The sequence below is a fragment of the Psammomys obesus genome, unplaced genomic scaffold, assembly GCF_907164565.1.
Source record: "Psammomys obesus unplaced genomic scaffold, mPsaObe1.curated_primary_1811, whole genome shotgun sequence".
In the NCBI taxonomy this organism is placed as follows: domain Eukaryota; kingdom Metazoa; phylum Chordata; class Mammalia; order Rodentia; family Muridae; genus Psammomys; species Psammomys obesus.
This window is the reverse complement of record NW_026590468.1, coordinates 634,363-652,944: the sequence shown is the minus strand read 5'-3', so window position 1 is coordinate 652,944 and position 18,582 is coordinate 634,363. Positions and strand designations below refer to the sequence as shown.

At 40.3% G+C, this 18,582-nt stretch overlaps 1 protein-coding gene across 1 annotated transcript in view; it reads right to left on the bottom strand.

Moving 5' to 3' along the window:
• Positions 1 to 18,582, bottom strand: part of Stk33 (serine/threonine kinase 33) — a 72,628-nt gene that overhangs the window by 32,667 nt on the left and 21,379 nt on the right. Inside the window, exons 9-11 of the mRNA XM_055607462.1 lie at positions 16,011 to 16,123; positions 15,315 to 15,400; positions 4,168 to 4,368 (exon numbers count right to left, since the gene is read on the bottom strand). Of these exons, the coding sequence (XP_055463437.1) occupies positions 4,168 to 4,368; positions 15,315 to 15,400; positions 16,011 to 16,123 (400 nt within the window). The remainder of the gene's footprint in view (positions 1 to 4,167; positions 4,369 to 15,314; positions 15,401 to 16,010; positions 16,124 to 18,582) is intronic.

The window sequence follows — 18,582 nt, the reverse complement described above, 5'->3', positions numbered from 1 at the left end:
TTATATTATATTATATTATATTATATTATATTATATTATATTATATTTATTATAATTATATTATGGTTTTTATTCTGTGGTCACAATGGGGCTTACCAAACACATCTGTTAAGGTTTGGATCTTAAATGTTCTCTGTAGACTTATTTGTTTGAACATGATCCCTGAGTGGTGGTGCTATTTTAGGTGTTTACTGAGACTTTAAGAGGTGGGGCACCACTGGTGTAAGTAGGCTATTAAAGGAGAAGCCTTGAAGGTTTTCTTCCCCTATGGTTTGGGTCCAGCTCTGTCTACTTCCTGTATGTTGTCATTATCTGACCAGGTCTCATTGCCAGCAGCAAAACTACATCAGCTACCATGCCTTCCCTGCCATGGTGGACTGTGTTTTCTGAACCAAGGATCAAAATAAACCTCTATTTGCTTCTGTAAGGAATATACTCAAAACAACAAGAAAAGTAACTCTGAGTTCATGTCAGAGACAGCCCCTGTTCCTGTTACTAGGGAGCCCATTTGGAGACTGAGCTGCCATGGACTACCTCTGTGCAGGGGTTCTAGGTTATCTCCATGAATGGTCCTTGTTGGAGTACCAGTCTCAGAAAAGAGTGCCCAGATTTTTTGGTTCTGTTGCTCTCCTTGTGGAGCTCCAGACCCTTCCAGGTCTTTCTATCTCCCCCTTCTTCCATAAGATTCCCTGCACTCTGCCCAAAGTTTGGCTATGAGTCTCAGCATCTGCTTTAATACCTTGCTAGGAAGAGTCTTTCAGAGGCCCTCTGTGGTAGGCTCCTGTCTTGTTCCTTATTTTCACCTTCTTCTGATGTCTCTCCCGTTTGCCTTTCTGAATGAAGATTGAGTATCTTACCCAGGGTCCTCCTTCTTGCTTACCTTCTTTAGGTGTATAGATTTTAGTATGATTATCCTATATTATATGTCTAATATCCACTTATAAGTGAGTATATACCATGTGTGTCTTTCTGCTTCTGGGATACCTCACTCAGGATGATCTTTTCTAGGTCCCACCATTTGCCTGCAAATTTCGTGATTTAATTGCTGAGTAGTATTCCATTGTGTAATGTACCACAATTTCTGTATCCATTCCTCAATTGAGGGACATCTGGGTTGTTTCCAGATTCTGGCCATTACGAATAAAGCTGGCTCTTTCATCACCTCCACCTGAGGGAGGAGCAGCCTTACCAGGCCACAGAGGAAGACTATGAAAGACAGTCCTGATGAGACCTGATAGGCTAGGGTCAGAAGGAAGGGGGGGAGAGGTCCTCCAGTATCAGTGGACTGGGGAAGGGGCATGGGAGGAGATGAGGGAGGGAGGGAAGGTGGGATTGGGAGGGGACAAGGGTGGGGCTACAGCTGCGATACAAAGTGAGTAAATTGTAATACATAAAAATTATATTAAATATATATATATATATATATATATATATATATATATATATATACAGAACAGCTATAGTTACAATAGGCTATTTTAAACAAATAATTTCACCGATCAGAGAAAAAATATCCTACACTTTAACTCTGTTATTCAATTTCTGATGCCTCAATTTACATCTCTTTGGTGCTATTAAAAAGTAAGTATATGTGCTTTGTCTTCTGACATCCTCATCTGGAATATGAGTGGCTCATCTCACAATCTTGGTGTGAGGGCTGTGACCCGTGAATTTCACATCTTCAGATATTTTGCTTTGTAGTTAGGCTGGGCTGCTGGGTGGGAAACCGCCACTAATCCAACCAAGCATAGAGAGCATTTCTTGCCATTGGGGCAGTCTTGCTACTCGCTACCATTTTTTTTTCTCTAAGCTCCCTGAGAATGGAGGAGGGGGCTTTCCGTCAGTGTTTCAGAATGCCATGGAAATGGGCTTCTTTTCTGGTTCTCTCTTCCCCTGGAGAGGCTGTGGATCCTGAGGACTTCTGGGGGGTGGGGAAAAGCAGTGTGTCCCCTTGAGAGAGGAGGAGGGTATTATGGTCCTAATGAGACCATTTTCTTTACCATACCAATGAAGGTTTGGGGTTTTTTTGTTTTGTTTTGTTTTTGTTTTTTTGTCTGTTTTGTTTTTTCCAGTTTTGTGGAACATAGAGGTTACAGTCTTGATCCCACACTTTGGGAATTCCACTTAGTACAGGATTTTCCCACTCTGCTATTTATTGTTAATAAAAATTTGAAAGACTAGAAGTAATTTTTAGCATAAAGTTTAACACAAATTAAATACTATATTTACTTATAAGAACCAATTAAACAATATGTATGAAAAAATTGTCTCTTTTAAGGCACAACAAACTTCAGAAAAATTCTCCCATGTTAAATTCCTCCCAAGATATTACAGATAAGCCTAAGCAAGGGAAAGTTCCTTAGAGGACACTGAAGGCAAAATGCTGCCTGCATCACAAGAACAGCTACAGAAGTATTTTAACCAGCAAGTTTTTCTAAGTCCATCCTGGAAGGGGCTGCTACTATGGCCCAGCCTGTTCATTGATGCCATGAGCCCTGAATAAAGAACAGCTTTTCTTGCTGAAGTAAAACGCAGACCTGTCTCAGACCTGTGACAGTTAAAGTCCTAGTCACTACATGACAAAACTCACATGCTAGTCCTTTTCTTCCTCAGGTGAAGTACAGAAAAGGTTAACTTAGCCCATGATTTGCAGGATGTCTGGGAGAAAGAAGAAAGTATGACAGAGCAAGGGAAAAGGAGATGGTGTGCATTTGATGTCACATTCATTGATAAACACAGATATAACCCAGCACTACAAAAATATATGCTGTGTGTATATTTGTATATGTGTATGTATAGATGCATGTGTATATGCATTACACAAACATGCACACATACTGTATGTATGTACATATATGTAACTATGTGTATGTGTATGCTGCCATGTCAACCAACAACAAAATCTTCATACTATGTTCAACAATAACAAAAAATGTAAACATGGGCTTAGGATATTATTTTTAAAGAGAATATAAAGTAAACATTGTGCTAAGCAATGTTGCAGTTGTCAGATGAGACAAGAAGAGAAAGCAATAAGCTTCTGTTTACATTATGGTGAAAGTATGATTCTTTCACACAATCTAAGTCACTATGTTAAGCTTCTTATGCACGTTTTTACTATCCAGTAGACACAGAACTTCCCAGGCTAGCAAGTCACTCTCCCAGGTCCTCTTTGCAAGGTTCTGGCAGAATCCTGGCTGGGAGGGGGCCCAACAGTCCTGTGCACTCCTGGACATGGGTCAGAGCACTCCAGTAGGTGCTCTGCCCACCTACTGGAAACAGGGAACTGAAAGGCAACAACAGATGGAGAAAGCTGGCCTGTCCCAAGCACAGGACACGGAGTCTAAATAAGAGCAAGGGCACAAGACAAGGAGAGCACCCCCCCCCAAAACCAACCAAACAAACAAACATAAAAACCTTATACTGACATTTATAAAAAATAGGGAAGTGGTTTTCTTAGGCAAACCATCAGGGTATCCAGTTAATAGACTACACCTAGAATAAAAATGTTAACAAAACTATACCACAGACATGAGACTGTGCTCAGATCTAATCAGGTAACACAACAAACCTATGTAATTTGGGTTTTTATAAAACAATACAGTAGTAACTGGATAATGTAAAAAATACCTTTTGCATATAACATATAAACCAGTTCTAAAATCTGTAGCTGGGTAGAGTACAAAACTTATTAATTTGGAGCCATGGGTCAAATCTGGCATCCCATCTGTTTTGTTAGAAAAGGCTTAGCTGGAATGTGGTCATGTTGCCTCATTTGCTGGCTGCAGCAGTGTCTGTGCAGCACCGTCAGAACCTAGCACTTACAATAGAGGCTAATAGGACCCCGACGCCTGCAGACTTCACATGAGTGTCCTTCATGTGAAATTTCTGCATGTTCAGATTAGGGATCTTCAATCTGTATGTGTTTTCTCACAGAGACGTGTCTGACAGCCCCACTCCTAATAACCACTGGTCCTAAATATGAGCCCCCTCACCCCTCCCACCCCCACTAAATCTCATGGCTGAGAAGGCAGAAGGCCCTCACCTGCTGAGTAATGCAGGCCTTTGTAACCAATTAACAGTGAAATGACGACGCTTCAAAAAAAAGGTGTCCTGTGGGTGAAAGTACTGAACAGTGTGGAGCCCTGCCACAGTGGTTCTTCCTACCTGTTTCGCTGTCTTTGCAGATGGCAGACTGTTATTGCCATCAAGGACCTTTCCCGCGATTTTGACACTTTTCAAATTTTCTTTAGTGGGGGGCTTAGTCTTCTCATCCATCTTGGAGTCCTCATCACTTTCTGGGTTATTTTTCCATTCTTTCATCATTTCTAATACATTGGTTGTTCTAAATGAAGAAAGTGCATTGCCCTAAGATTAAAAACAAATGTTTGTGTTATAAACAGTTCAGAAAGATTCTTAAATCTCTTAGTAATATATTCTACCCAAATCAGCAATAGTCATAAGGAAATATTTTAATGCCGAGTAAGTAGCAAAACTTGTGGTGTCTGTTGGAGCACGCTTCCTGTCCCACAGTGGCTAACTGCCACATACTACCACTTACGCTTGAACAATGTTAGAGGGAAACTACTCATAAGTTATTAAGGAGTAAATGTAGCCTGCCTGTGCCAAGTACACAACATGGTAATTCTGTGGCAGCCAAGTCTCCTTCTTAGGAAACTGGTAAGACACTGCCCAAAAGCTAGTAGATCCAATGCTAATGGTGAGTCTACCCAATACCAAATGTCTAGGAGAAGCATCCATACACAGTTGATTAGATAAATAGTATGTCTAGGAATATAGATAATTGATAACTTCTATGTAATGTGGTCATTTGGCTATAAATGACTCTGTGCTGTTCCTATCCAAGCTATGACTGTATCAAGCCAGAATTGGCCATTTCACACTGTATTTCTCAGACTTCCCATCTAATGTGCTGAGACACAGATGTAGACTCAAATGCCTCCTGCTTGAATTAAGTTGTTGTGGTTGTTGTTGTTTTAATTTCTTAAAACTGGTAGAGAACATTTGGACAGGATATCTGGATCCCTGTCAGGTTGAAATGAGACCTTCAAGTGTGGGCACGGGTATGTAGAAGTTCTAAGTATGTATCTACCTCTGTATGTAGGTAGATTTAAGTGTTATGCAGTAATGACATAGAAAGCCAGGAAAGAGGGCACATTAAGGACACCTGAATACACTATGGAGGATTTATTGAGTTCAATATAGTCATGGTTAAAATAGATCAGCATCAAGAACAGAATAGTAATAACAAGAAGAGATCACTGGGAGATCTAATCCCATGGCTTGTCTGTTTTGCCCCCTAGAAGGTTAAAGCCTTCCCCTTTTCCTAGCATCTGGGTACTCTTTACACTGGCTGTGCTCATTTCTCCTCTAGCCTCTAGTTTATCCTCCCTTTCTGACAATATGGCCCACACTGCCTTCAAGGACTAGTTTAAAAGTCATCTCTCTTAGGTTTACATAACTGGGAGCACATACAGGGCTAAGGCAGCAGCCATGGAGGGCTAAAACTATCTAAAATGCCAGATTGCCTCAGAGCTCTCATCAGATGGAGTTCTGATCTCCAGGGCTTGCAACTTCTTAGCTCCATCCTGACTTCTGTCAGAATTCACAGTACTCAGGCTCCTAGACTTTAAATGCACACATGGGCTCAGTCTGATTCACTCATTAGCAAAGAGTTATCATTATGTGTCTGTAACCTCAGTCCTGTCCAAATAAATGTTTCCCAGCATAACTCCTTAGCTATTATGAATTTCACTTCCTTCCATCTTTGAATAGGATTGTGTGACTTTGTCAGGATAAATAAATCACTTTTAGGCATAATGAAAGTTTTGTTTCTTTGTAGTTTATGTAAATATGCTTTTGTTTTAATCCCAAGTGTGGGATTTTAGTTGGGCTAGTTTGACCACAGCTGTTAATTGTCACATAAGGGGCTAGGCTTTTGCCAGCTGGTAGCGGCCTTCCACATGCGGCACAGAGGATCATGGTCTAGGACTGAGAGTATTAATATGAGAGCCCAAAAAGAGAAGGTGTGGTGTTTGCTGTTGGTGTGTGGTATGGAGCAGTTTGGAGAGACAGAGAGCAGAGACAGTGTGGCAGTTTGGAGCACACAGACAAAGAGAAATGCTTTTGGGCGCAGTCTTGTGGAGGAAACTGCTAGCTGTGTCTTCGATTGACAGAGATTAGTATAGAGCCCTAAAAGAACCCCTTGATCCTAACTAGCTGGGAGAAGTAAAGGAGTCTGGGTCACCTCTCCACATTAACCTTTTCTCTTTCCTACTTAAGGTTGGGGGGTTGGTGAAAGGGAGGTAGAGGCCTAAATACTTCAAATAAAGTAACGTTAAAAAAAAAAAACTACTACAGGTGGCTTTCCACTACATTTAGGTGATGCATTTTGGGAGAAGAACATAGTTCATGACACTCCTGGTTCCTACTTGGTACCTACAAAGATCTTGAGCCTCTCTTAGCCAGATCTGTGACTGAGAACAAAGCAACTCAGACTTTTGTCAGGCAGTTTGCAATGGAAGATACTAAACACATGTTCTTCACCACAGAGCATGCACCCTGACCTGATAGAAAGAATAAAGTAAATGCTTGCACCCTGAAAGTCACCTCTAAGAAGCCTTAGAAAGATGGACCTCTCTGCGCATGACCATGCCCAACCAACTGATAATCACCGTTTGATTTCGATCTGCACAATATGACAGCGGTTTATTACAGCAATCTTTGTGTTGCAAAGTCCTGATAAGCATATATTCAGCTTTATGATTTAACTAACAGCATCAGTCCCTCAAGAGTGTAGCTCATTCTTCACTCACCTTGGTATATTAAATGTCATTATATAAATTGCAAACCTCACCACTGGCTTTGTAGCCCACATGCTATAGATGTCCATCACAATCAGTGATCAATTGATCAAGTGTATTGGTCCCTGTATACAAGCTGTCTGCTGGATAGTTCATCCATGTGTTTCTTTGTCTCCAGGGAATTACTCAACAAGGATAAAAGCACAGCAAAGAAAAAAAAATGTTAATACTAGAACTGAGATTTGAATCAAACAGAAGTGGGAAAACAGAAGAAACAGTTTGTGATGGGGCCCCTGACATTCCCTGATTTTCATACAGCCAAAGAGAGCAGTGGAGGCAAATTTGACAAGTGAAGGGGTTGTACCAGAAAGGATGGAGATGCTGCTGAAGAAAGGTGTCTGCAAAGAACTCTCAGAGGTGTCTCAGAACACAGAAAGCGCACGAATACAATACTAGAAGCATAAAAAATATATATAGCAATCAGTGGAAGAATTTGCCAGACACAACACTGACCTTCACTCCATAGGTCATTGCTAGGGCAAGAAAGCAAGACTACATACACCAGTCTTGGTGAATGTTTACCAACCGCAACACCACCACCAACCTGGCTATCTTCATGTTTCTAATATTCTATAATGTATTACATGAACATTGGCCTGAATTTATTTCACCTTTATGTATATCTGCAATGAGTAGAGAATTTTTACATTTAGGGTTTTAACAAAGATGTTTGGACATGGATTTTTACCAGTTATGAAGATCATCTTTCAGTTTCACCCCTGTGCTGTCATTTTACATCCCTGTATTATCATGTGGAGTAAGGCTTGCCTATGTTATCCTAAATCTCTAGCAAGCCTTCAAGTGTTGGGATCACCTATATGCATACCCAAGAGCTCAGTTGCTAACACTATATGGTAAGACTTCCTTTGTACTGAAAAAAAAAATTGTCCTATTTCTCAATCCAAAGAGATTTCAGGGAAGAGAAAGGGACCTAAAATAGAGTCATCATCACAAACACTCCCCCACTTAGAAAGTTAACTTTTTGCCTCCTGTACTCACTTGTGCTAGCAAACTTGGACTCTGGATACCCAGAAGTGGAGTCCATGCTGTCTGTGGCTAAAGCCCACTCAGAGGCTACCCTGCCTGTTAGCATTTGAAAAAGAAATTGCATCAGACATTCGGACTAACCAATAAGTAATGGCCCATAGTTATGAGCCTTTCAGCCTAACAGAAATTACAAATGAATCAACCAACAAAGATGGGCTGGAACTGCCAGCAGGCACTAGATGACATAACACCTCAGCACAATAGGCTAAGCCTCTGAACTCCCTTTGCTAGCTGAATCAAGAGTGATCATTTCACTGGAGGCTGCCTCAAGTGGAGACCTTTGGGTTACAATATTCCCATTAGTGTAGCCAACAAGTAGTTGAGGCTAATACATTTTAGTTTGGAGATTAGGCGGAGGTGTATACTGGGGAGGAGCAATGGTCAAGCATTAAGGCAGATCCTGCACCTTAGCAGGAAGCCCCAGAGATGGAGACACAATGATATTTCCTCACCTAATGAAGTCTGACTTCCAAAGAGCGTCATTGTTCTGTAAATAATACCTCTTCAATAAATATTTGTTTTTATGATTAAACATTTAAGCTGGAGTAAGAAGCTAGAAGATAAAATGGCAAAGCTGGAGAACACTCTAGAACTTTAGCGTATCATTAGTTTCTGCTTTTGTAAACAGCTAGTGTACATGCATTGGTGATGTTACTAGGAATAAATTTTTCAACAAAAATGGAACTTTACTGAAAACATATAAAAGGATGTTCAAATTTACAAAATTTGTAAAGCTCAATCCAAACAATGAAATGTTGATTTTTACATAACAATGTGAATAAGTTAAAATGTGTGTAATCTCTATTCATGAGGGTATAGTCAAATCTTATTATTTTCTTAAAGGATTTGTTTTTAGGTGTGTGTGTGTGTGTGTGTACATGTGTATGTGTGTGTGCCTGTGTGTGTGTGTACATGTGTGTATGTTTGTGCAGGTTTCCAGAGTCCAGCAACATCCAGGAAAGGGTACTGGAGTTCCTGGAACTGGATTTTTTTTTTAAATTAATTACACTTTATTCACTTTTTATCCCCCCATAAACCTCATCCCCTCCTAATCCCACCTCCCCCCCTTCTTCATGCATGCCCCTCACCAAGTCCACTGATAGGGCAGGTCCCCCTCTCCTTCCTTCTGATCTTAGTCTATCAGATCTCATCAGGAGTGGCTGCATTATCATCTTCTGTGGCCAGGTAAGGCTGCTCCCCACTCAGGGAGAGGTGATCAAAGAGCAGGCCAATCAGTTCATGTCAGAGGCAGTCCCTCTTCCCATTACTATGTAACCCACTTGGACACTGAACTGCCATGGGCTACATCTGTGCAGGGGTCTTAGATTATCTCCATGTGTGGTACTTGGTTGGAGTATGAGTCTCCGGGAAGACCCCTGTGTTCAAATTTTCTAATTCTGTTGCTCTCCTTGTGGAGTTCCTGTCCTCTCCAGATCTTACTATTTCCCACTTCTTTCATAAGACTCCATGCACTCTGCCCAACAGTTGGCCATAAGTCTCAGCATCTGCTTTGACAGTCTGCAGGGCAAAGCCTTTCAGGGGCCCTCTGTGGCAGGTTCCTAACTTGTTTCCTGTTTTCTTCTTCTTCTGATGTCCATCCTCTTTGCCTTTCTGGATAGGGATTGAGCATTTAAGTCAAGATCCTCCCTCTTGATTAGTTTCTTTAAATGTACAGATTTTAGTAGGTTTATCCTATATTACATGTTTATATGAGTGAGTATATACCATGTGTGTCTTTCTGCTTCTGGGACAGCTCACTCAGGATGATCCTTTCCAGGTCCCACCATTTACCTGCAAATTTCATGATTTCCTTATTTTTTCATTGCTGAGTAATATTCCATTGTGTAAATGTACCACAATTTCTGCATCCATTCTTCAGTTGAGCGGCATCTGGGCTGTTTCCAGATTCTGGCTATTACAAATAAAGATGCTACAAACTTACGTTGTAAGTCCCTTATGTCAGAGACCATACCTTTTATGTATTTACTACATTTTATTATCTAGCACAAGGCTTGACATATGTTGGGTACAAAGCAGTAAAGAAAGAATATTATGATTGTAGTAAGGAGCTGACACATAATGAATGACCCATGAGGATAACCTTTCGCAGGAGAGAGGGCCTCACAACCATTAGCAGCCATGATCCAGTTTTGAGTTGGGAGAACATTAGACAGAGCATTAGACCATACAATAAGACCCTGAAAATGGAGTCTTCCCTTCAAACCCCTAGAGAAGCTATATTAGGAGAAACGATACCATGTGTCCTGTGACAGGGAGCCTAAAAGGACATGCATATCCTTCAGTTCTAAAGAACAAAGGGAGTTTCTGAGGCTGGGCAGACTTCATACCACATGACCTATGCTGGCCTGGCCTAGAAGTCAAGGACAGGCACAGAGGCAGGGCTAGTTAGGACCACAAGCATATCCTGTAGCTCTAAGAGGGAGAGATTGAGTATATACTGTGTGGATCTTTCTGTTTCTGGGACAGCTCACTCAGGATGATCCTTTCCAGGTCCCACCATTTAACTGCAAATTTCATGATTTCCTTGATTTTTATTGCTGAGTAATATTCCATTGTGTATATATACCACAATTTGTGCATCCACTCCTCCACTGAGGGGCATCTGGGCTGTTTCCAGCTTCTGGCTATTACAAATAAAGCTGCAAACAAACATGGTTGAGCAAATGTCCTTATTGTGTACTTGAGACTCTTTTGGGTATATGCCTAGGAGTGGTGTAGCTGTATCTTGAGGAAACGCTATTCCTAGTTGTCTGAGAAAATGCCAGATTGCTTTCCAGAGTGGTTGTACAAGTTTATATTCCCACCAGCAGTGGAGGAGGGTTCCCCTTTTTCCACAACCTCTCCAGCATGTGTCGTCTCTTGAGTTTTTTATCTTAGTCATTCTGATGGGTGTAAGGTGAAATCTTAGGGTCTTTTTGATTTGCATTTCCCTGATGGCTAATGAGGTTGAGCATTTCTTTAAGCGTTTCTTTGCCATTCAATATTCCTCTATTGAGAATTCTCTGTTTAGCTCTGTACTCCATTTTTTAATTGGATTACTTGATTAGACATATAATATAGGATAAACCTACTAAAATCTGTACACCTAAAGAAACTAATCAAGAGCGAGGACTCCTGCTAAAATGCTCAATTCCTATCCAGAAAGGCAAAGAGGATGGACATCAGAAGAAGGAGAAAAGAGGGAACAAGTCAGAAGCCTGCCACAGAGGGCCTCTGAAAGGCTCTGCCCTGCAGACTATCAGTACAGATGCTGAGACTTATAGGCAACCTTTGGGCAGAGTGCAGGGAATCTTATGAAACAGTAAGATCTGGAGAGGACAGGAACTCCACAAGGAGAGCAACAGAACCAAAAAATCTGAGCACAGGGCCCTTTCCTGAGACTGATACTCCAACCAAGGACTATGCATGGAGATAACCTAAGACCCCTGAACAGATGTAGCCCATGGCAGTTCAGTATCCAAGTGGGGTTTCATTGTAATAGGAACAGTGACTGTCTCTGACATGAATTGATTGGTCTGCTCTTTAATTACCTCAGCCTGAGGGGAAGCAGCGTTACCAGGCCACAGAAGAAGACAATGCAGCCACTCCTGATGAGACCTAATAGACTAGGATCAGAAGGAAGGAAAAGGAGACCTCCCCAATCAGTGGACTTGGGGAGGGGCATGCGTGCAGAGGGTGGAGGAAGGGAGGGATTGGGAAGGGAGGAGGGAGGGAACCACAGGGGGGATACAAAGTGAATAAAGTCTAATTAATAAGAATTAAAAAAAAAAAGAGGGAGAGATTGCAAGGTCACAGAACAGTGACCTTTCTTGCCAACTCTGTTCCAGAGGGAGCCACAGGGGGAGCTGGACTTGGTTTCTAGGAGAGGTAGAGGGGCTACAAGGGGGTCTGTGATCTAAAGCATGTATTAAAAACATGTTGAAGGATTTACCCATGTATGAAAAAAATCAAATAAAGCTTATAACTGGAAGCTACATTTTTACAAGCCACGGAAGGAAAATAATGCTACTAATTTACACCAGTAGTTTTAAAATGTAAATTCTTGGTGTTGACCTGTGACTTAGGGATTTGAGGAAAACGAGAGGCTGTGGCCATTAGGGCTCAAGGCCAGGGACAGCTTCCAAGGATGTGACTTGGAAGCAGTCAGGCAGAAATATGTGACCTGGTAACCTTATGTTGGAGAGTCTACCCAGAGATAAACAACCAATGGCAGGCTTGGAGATGGTGAGGAGGAACCTGATTGGTCACCCAAAGTTATATAAACTGCTGTCTATTCTAGAATAAACGAGTCTGCAGCTGCTCGCCCTCAGATTGCTCACACCTGGCTCCAGGTGTCTGTGTGGTGACTCCCTGCCTCTCACCCCCTGACCTAGAACCCTTGGCCTCACCCAGGGGCTGGACCCTTGGGAGGAGGACCAACAAGAAGCCACTGAAATAACCTAGTAAAAAATGACCATCTCATGATCCAAGCTAATGGGAAAGAGGAAGGGGGAAGCAGCTGACATAGAAAATAACCACATATTCCCAGCCAGCAGAAATCTCTTCAAACCCTACCCCTGCTGGATGGTCATCTCAGCTGCTTTTCTGCACATCTACTTTTGTGATCTCAGCTTTTGAAATCAGGGTGGCACTTAGAATTTATTTGAAATTCTACTCACTTACATGTATATAGGAAAATAATTCTTTTTCTTGGAATACTTTTAAGATATGAACCATGCTTCAAAATGCACAGTACACAGGCTAAGCTACAGACACTTTTTGTCCAATAAAGCTCCTTGAAAAGAAAATGTTACCAACCATTAGATATTGAGGAAAAAAAAAAACAGGCTCTGATATGAAGCAGTGAGGCTCTTAGGGAACCATCTTGCTTGCTTTCGACTATTTCAAACAGAGGACATGAATTACAGGAAGGAAGTCTTCAACTGTTAGGAAGAAACGAGTCATGCCTTTCAGAAGTTTGTAAAATGCCAGCATTCTAAATTTCATACACTGAACTTAGGAAAGTCCAATATAGTACATAATATCTGTCACTTTTTATCCTTTTGGCAAAGACTTCAGAGAGACAAATGTTAGAGGCTTGAAAATGGAGACTTCTGAAAAAATGACCAAAGCCAGAAATAAAGCTGTACTAATTAGAAAACAAATAATTAAATGGCCAAACCCGAATGTTGTGTGATACTGAAAAGAGATAAATTTCTAAGGCATACCATCTGTTTTACAACTTTTTATTTTCCTGTACTACAAATCTACTCCATATATTTTTACAATGATTTTGCTGCTAACTCATTTGCACAATTCCTTTAGGCCAGAAATAATTACACCACAGAATCCCAGAAGAGATGAAAATAGTTACAAAAGAGGGCACATATAATACATTCTTGATTGAAAACTATGTTTTAGCCTTAAAGAAAAAGAATTGTTATTCAAAGAAACGATTTGAAACTGTCAAAGGAAAATTAGAAAATATAAAACCTGATATCATAATATACTTATGGTATCAAAACATATCTGGGCCTCTTCTAAATGTTGTAGCATTAAAAGCATATTGTGAAGTCTATTCTGTCTTTGTTTGCCTCCCAATTTATCTCTTTCGCCCAGTGGTTTAACATGGCATGTATGTACTTATCATTCTCCATTATAACTCCAGTTTCAGACCTATATCTATTTAGCTATTTAGCTATTTAGACCTATATCCGTTTATCGCAATAAATGGAACCACTGTTCAACCAGCTGTTGGAGCAAAATATAGATTTCATTCAGTATTCCTCCTATATCCTTATTATTCATGCAATCCATCATCAAATTCTGTGGTTCAAATTTCCTCATCCCACACCCCATCTCTCTCTTTTTCTTCATGCTCAAGATCAAACCCAGGGCACAATATTCAAGTACTCTACTGCTGAGCTATACCTATGACCTTTCATTCACATTTCTAAAACTTGTATCTCTCACGTGTATTTTTCTTCATTTTGTTGTTACTATGCTATCTAAACTGTCACCACCTCTCAGAAATGGTACCTCACTATTTACCAAATTATCTATCTCTAAGGCATTGCTCACCTAATGACTGGAATGACTTTTCAGACTATAACTACAATAATTTTCATATCAAATATAATTGTGTTTGTGTCCTTGGCACCTAAAATATACATATATATATATATATATATATATATATATATATATATATATATATATGTATATATATATACATATATATATATAGCTAAATATATACTTAATTTTAATGAATACTGTCAATAACTGTCTCATTTAGTGCTAGTAACTTCTAACATCAAGTCTCAGACTTTTCTTGAGAGCTCTAAGGACCTAACGACTTAGTAAATTGCTCACTCAAAGGAAATCCCTCAGTATTCAGTAATTCAGTGTTTACTGATAATTGTAATAACTAGAATTAGGCTTGCTTGCATATTTTAAAGTATCCTAGAGATGAAGGAAGTTTACTTTCTGCTGAAACAGAAAAGTCTAGAATGGGTTGGCATAGTGACTTTGTGAACTGTAAACCCCAGTGCCCTGTGTTTCATTGTTCTTTACCAGCACCAGTTTATAGTTCTGCTTTGTTGTTTAGCATGGCCACTCAATCAGCAGCCATCATGTCCCAGGTTACCAGGAAAAAGGAAAGAAAGGAAGAATGCCATGGCTACTCCATTTAGGAGGAGACTTTACACTTCCTTTACATCTCAATAGATAGTGACTAACAGAGAAAACTGGGAAATAAAGACACACAACTAGATAGCAATGGTTCCAGCTAAAGATTCAATGCAGCTTCACCCAAGTTCTGGCTCTGACTAGTTCTGTTCTGGGACCTGTCCTGACTGGGTGCAGGAATGCAGAGGCCAAAGGATCTGTGCCCAAGGTTTGTAGTCTAATGATGGTGAGCAACATGCAAACAAATGAAGACTAAAGATGTCAGTCCAGGAAATAAAGACATATCTAGAGACATGTTTTCCAAGGTTCCCCAAAGACTTTCAGTACTCAAAGAGCTGAGTGAGCCATAACTGGGTCTAGAACTTTACATCTGGAACCTGTCCTTCCTGCTTCACTCTGCATTGATTTCATAAGACATTTCTCAGTTCTGTTCTGCTGGACATGAAGCCTCCATGACAGAGAACAAACAAAGTTCATTTGAATGTCTATAAATACATCTGAGCAACTGTGGTGATAGTCGTAACCATTTGGGAATGCCCATTTCAGAAATGTGTCAAGACTCACTACTCCTTTTAAACTTGTCAGAAGATGGAACTAATTGACGATTTTAAGACTACAAGACTAAAAAACGAGTGATGTCAGAAAAAGGGTTTTTTTTGTTGTTTTTTTTTTTTAAGGAGTGTCATAACTTACTGTCAACCACTGGCTATCTAGAAGTTCCTTAGCTGTGATTCTGTGAGCAGGATCTACTTTCAGGAGTTGTTTCAAAACATTTTTTGCTGCAAATAAAGGGGAAAAAAACCTTGAAATCTTACATCTCTTGACCTCAGTTAACGTCATACACATCAGCTGGTCATGGTGACACAGGCTGGTAGTCCCAGCATCTTGAGAGGCTGAGACAAGAGGATTGAGTCCAAAATTTTGAGATGAGCCAAAAAATTGAGACAACTCAGAGAGACAGACACCCCAACACCACTACCAAAAACAAGGCAAAACAAAAGTTACACATTTTCCCATTTACTGAGGTTATTGTTGCATAATAAAAAGGGTGCCAAGTATCACCAATACAATGACCTAATAAGTAAGGTTGAATGCCTTTTATTGCTGGATTGCCTAAATCAATGATCTACAGGGAAAGCTGAGTACACAACAGCAAGTTTTCTCTTTAATTTTGTAATTGATATTTTTTGTTTTGCTTTGTTTTATTTTCTAGAATTTTGACCATGAACAATCACAGTGAAGATACCACTATTTCCACAAGCAAATACTGTTTAATTCTAAAGTAAATTTTAGTAGTAGACTACTCAGAGGTTTACAGCAGTTTTAGTAGTGGCAAATTCCCTTATATTAATTATCTGTTTTGGTAAATAATAACAAACCCATACTCACCAGAGTCACTTATGGAATCCCAGATTGGATCTTCAAATCTCAGCTCTCCCTTCCTTATTAATTCAAAGAGCTTTTCTTCTGAATTTGCCAAAAAGGGTGGTTCTCCACACAGTCTAAAGAAAGGCAGTCATTTTGTTCAAATGTTTTCAACATAAGACTATTAAAATTAACTTTCTGTAAGACTTGGAAGCAGTGATGCTTTAGGTAAGGGGAGGAGAATTACAAAGGGGAGGAGAGAGAACTGCTGGCTGGATTGTAGAAGCAATGGGACAGTCCAAGCTCAGTGCTGGGCTCAGCTCAATCCGAGAGAAATGACATGATAGAGGAAGTACACTGAGACCTCAGATCTGTAGGTGTCTGAGGCTTCTGCAAGTTGGGGAGACACTAGGATTAAGGAGTTAGAGTACAGGAAGGTGTGTGGGGGTGAGGGCACAGAACAGTGGCATGAGCAAGGAGAGGCGGCCGCTTAAAATTCTGAATTATGGAAGCATGGTGGTGAGGGGTATCAGAGACTGCCGAAACTCATCAGAGTTTAGTGGCCATGCAAGATTTTGTCTGTGGTAAATACTATATCAAATGTTAGCAATGGGAACATAAAAGAAAACTAAAGAATAACCCTGGAAATTGCTGTAGGTTCTGAGCCAAAGCTGAAAGCAATTAAGACAGGCACAGGTCTTCAACAATAGTATTCTTTTTTTCCCAGCATGACCATCACATTTTTATTATTTTTTAATATAATTTTTTATTTATTACACTTTATTCACTTTGTATCCCAGCTGTAGCCCTACCCTCCTCCCCTACCAGTCCCATTCCTCCCTCCCTCATCTCCTCCCATGCCCCTCCCCCAGTCCACTAACAGGGGAGGACCTCCTCCCCTTCCCTCTGACCCTAGACTATCAGGCTCATTGGGACTGTCTTTCATAGTCTTCTTCTGTGACCTGGTAAGGCTGCTGCCTCCTCAGGGGGAGGTGATCAAAGAGCCTTCTACTGGGTTCATGTCAGAGACAGCCCCTTCAACAATAGTATTTAAAAGAAGAAAATCAAGATGAAAATCATCAGTGAGAAAGGATGGATGCCGGGTAAACGAGGACAGCCTAAGGACTGTGGGTGAAGTAAGCATGGCCTTGTCTGCATCTATAACACAAGGACTATTTGATTAGCTTCTTTTCGACAGAGACTGGGGCAAGCCAACCAAGCTGTTTCCATTAGCTGTTCTAGGCCAGAACTGTAACAGTATACTTCCAAATTGAATTCAGTGCCTCAGAGGATATTCTCAGTAAATGTTATCATAGTCTTCATCCACAACCCCGACATCTAAGGACACCCCTGAAGACAACTTGGCAGATATGCCCAGGGACACCCTGGCAGAAGGCAGCACAGCAAAGGCAACTTGGCATGTCAAGGACTCAACTCTCAGGCACAGACCTTCCACCTTCACCAAAAACCAAAACAGCATTACTCCATTATACCTACCAAGGTGCGGTCTATTCCCAATCTAACAAAGCCTGAGTCTTTTACGCTTTGTGTCTTTATGGTTTTCTTCAGTTATATTTTCTAAGCTTTATTTTAAAAATATGATTGTAAATATTTTCTGATCAAGCTAAATTTTGGTAATTTTCATGATGATTAATATGAAGAAACTTTCCCAGAAGTGAGGGACTGAGGCGTGGAACTTCTGCAAGAGCTTCTTGTTAGGGAATCTGAAGTCGTCAAGCTGTTGTACAAATTCTTACTTTAATACTTTGTATTTCTCAAGCTCATTCTGACACTTCTTTATTCTTACTTGCTTTACTATGGCTTAGTTTTAAAATGGTATTTTAAAAGCCATAGAACACACACAAAAAGAAAATAACCAGAGGAATGGTTGTATGGACAATTACTATCTATTATAACAAGTACAGGCCAGTGAAGGCCCAGCTCATTGAGCCTGTTATCAAGCAGTGATATGCATGGTCCCCAATTTCTTTGCAGCCTCTGCATGCAACTATAGCTTAAGGGCTACATTTTAAATTTTCCACTTTTTCCCCTTCCTTTGCAATTTTATTTACGCAAAATGTATCTAATGGTTGGTCAATCAGCAGCATATGGAACTTTATGACAGCAATTTCCTAGCACATCCAGAAAAGAAAATCCAAGACGTGAAAAATGAATGCTTCTTGAAGCTTTCTATTAAAGCTTTTCTGTGGCATTCACAGGAGTCAGGACAGCAGAGGAAAGGAACCATAAAGGCTATTCATTTATGCTAATTTCACCTTGAGTAAGTATGTTATCATTGCCCAACTAAGTAGAAATGAATCTAAGTTAACTGATAAACAAGGAAATTGCCCTCATGGAGAATGTAATGTATTGTGCTCAGGGTAAAGGGAATTATCTATAATGCCACCAGGCTCAAACAGATTAATGAGTAGGCACCAGTGAGCTACGTTAGAATCTTCTGTGAAGAAAGGAAGACGCCATTACTAAGAAGCCACACTCTGGAGAACAAATATTCAAACTACATATTTAAGAAAGAGGAAAAAATGAAAGGTATGTAATACACTTGATTTCCTTAACAGCAAGTTCAAAAGGCAGC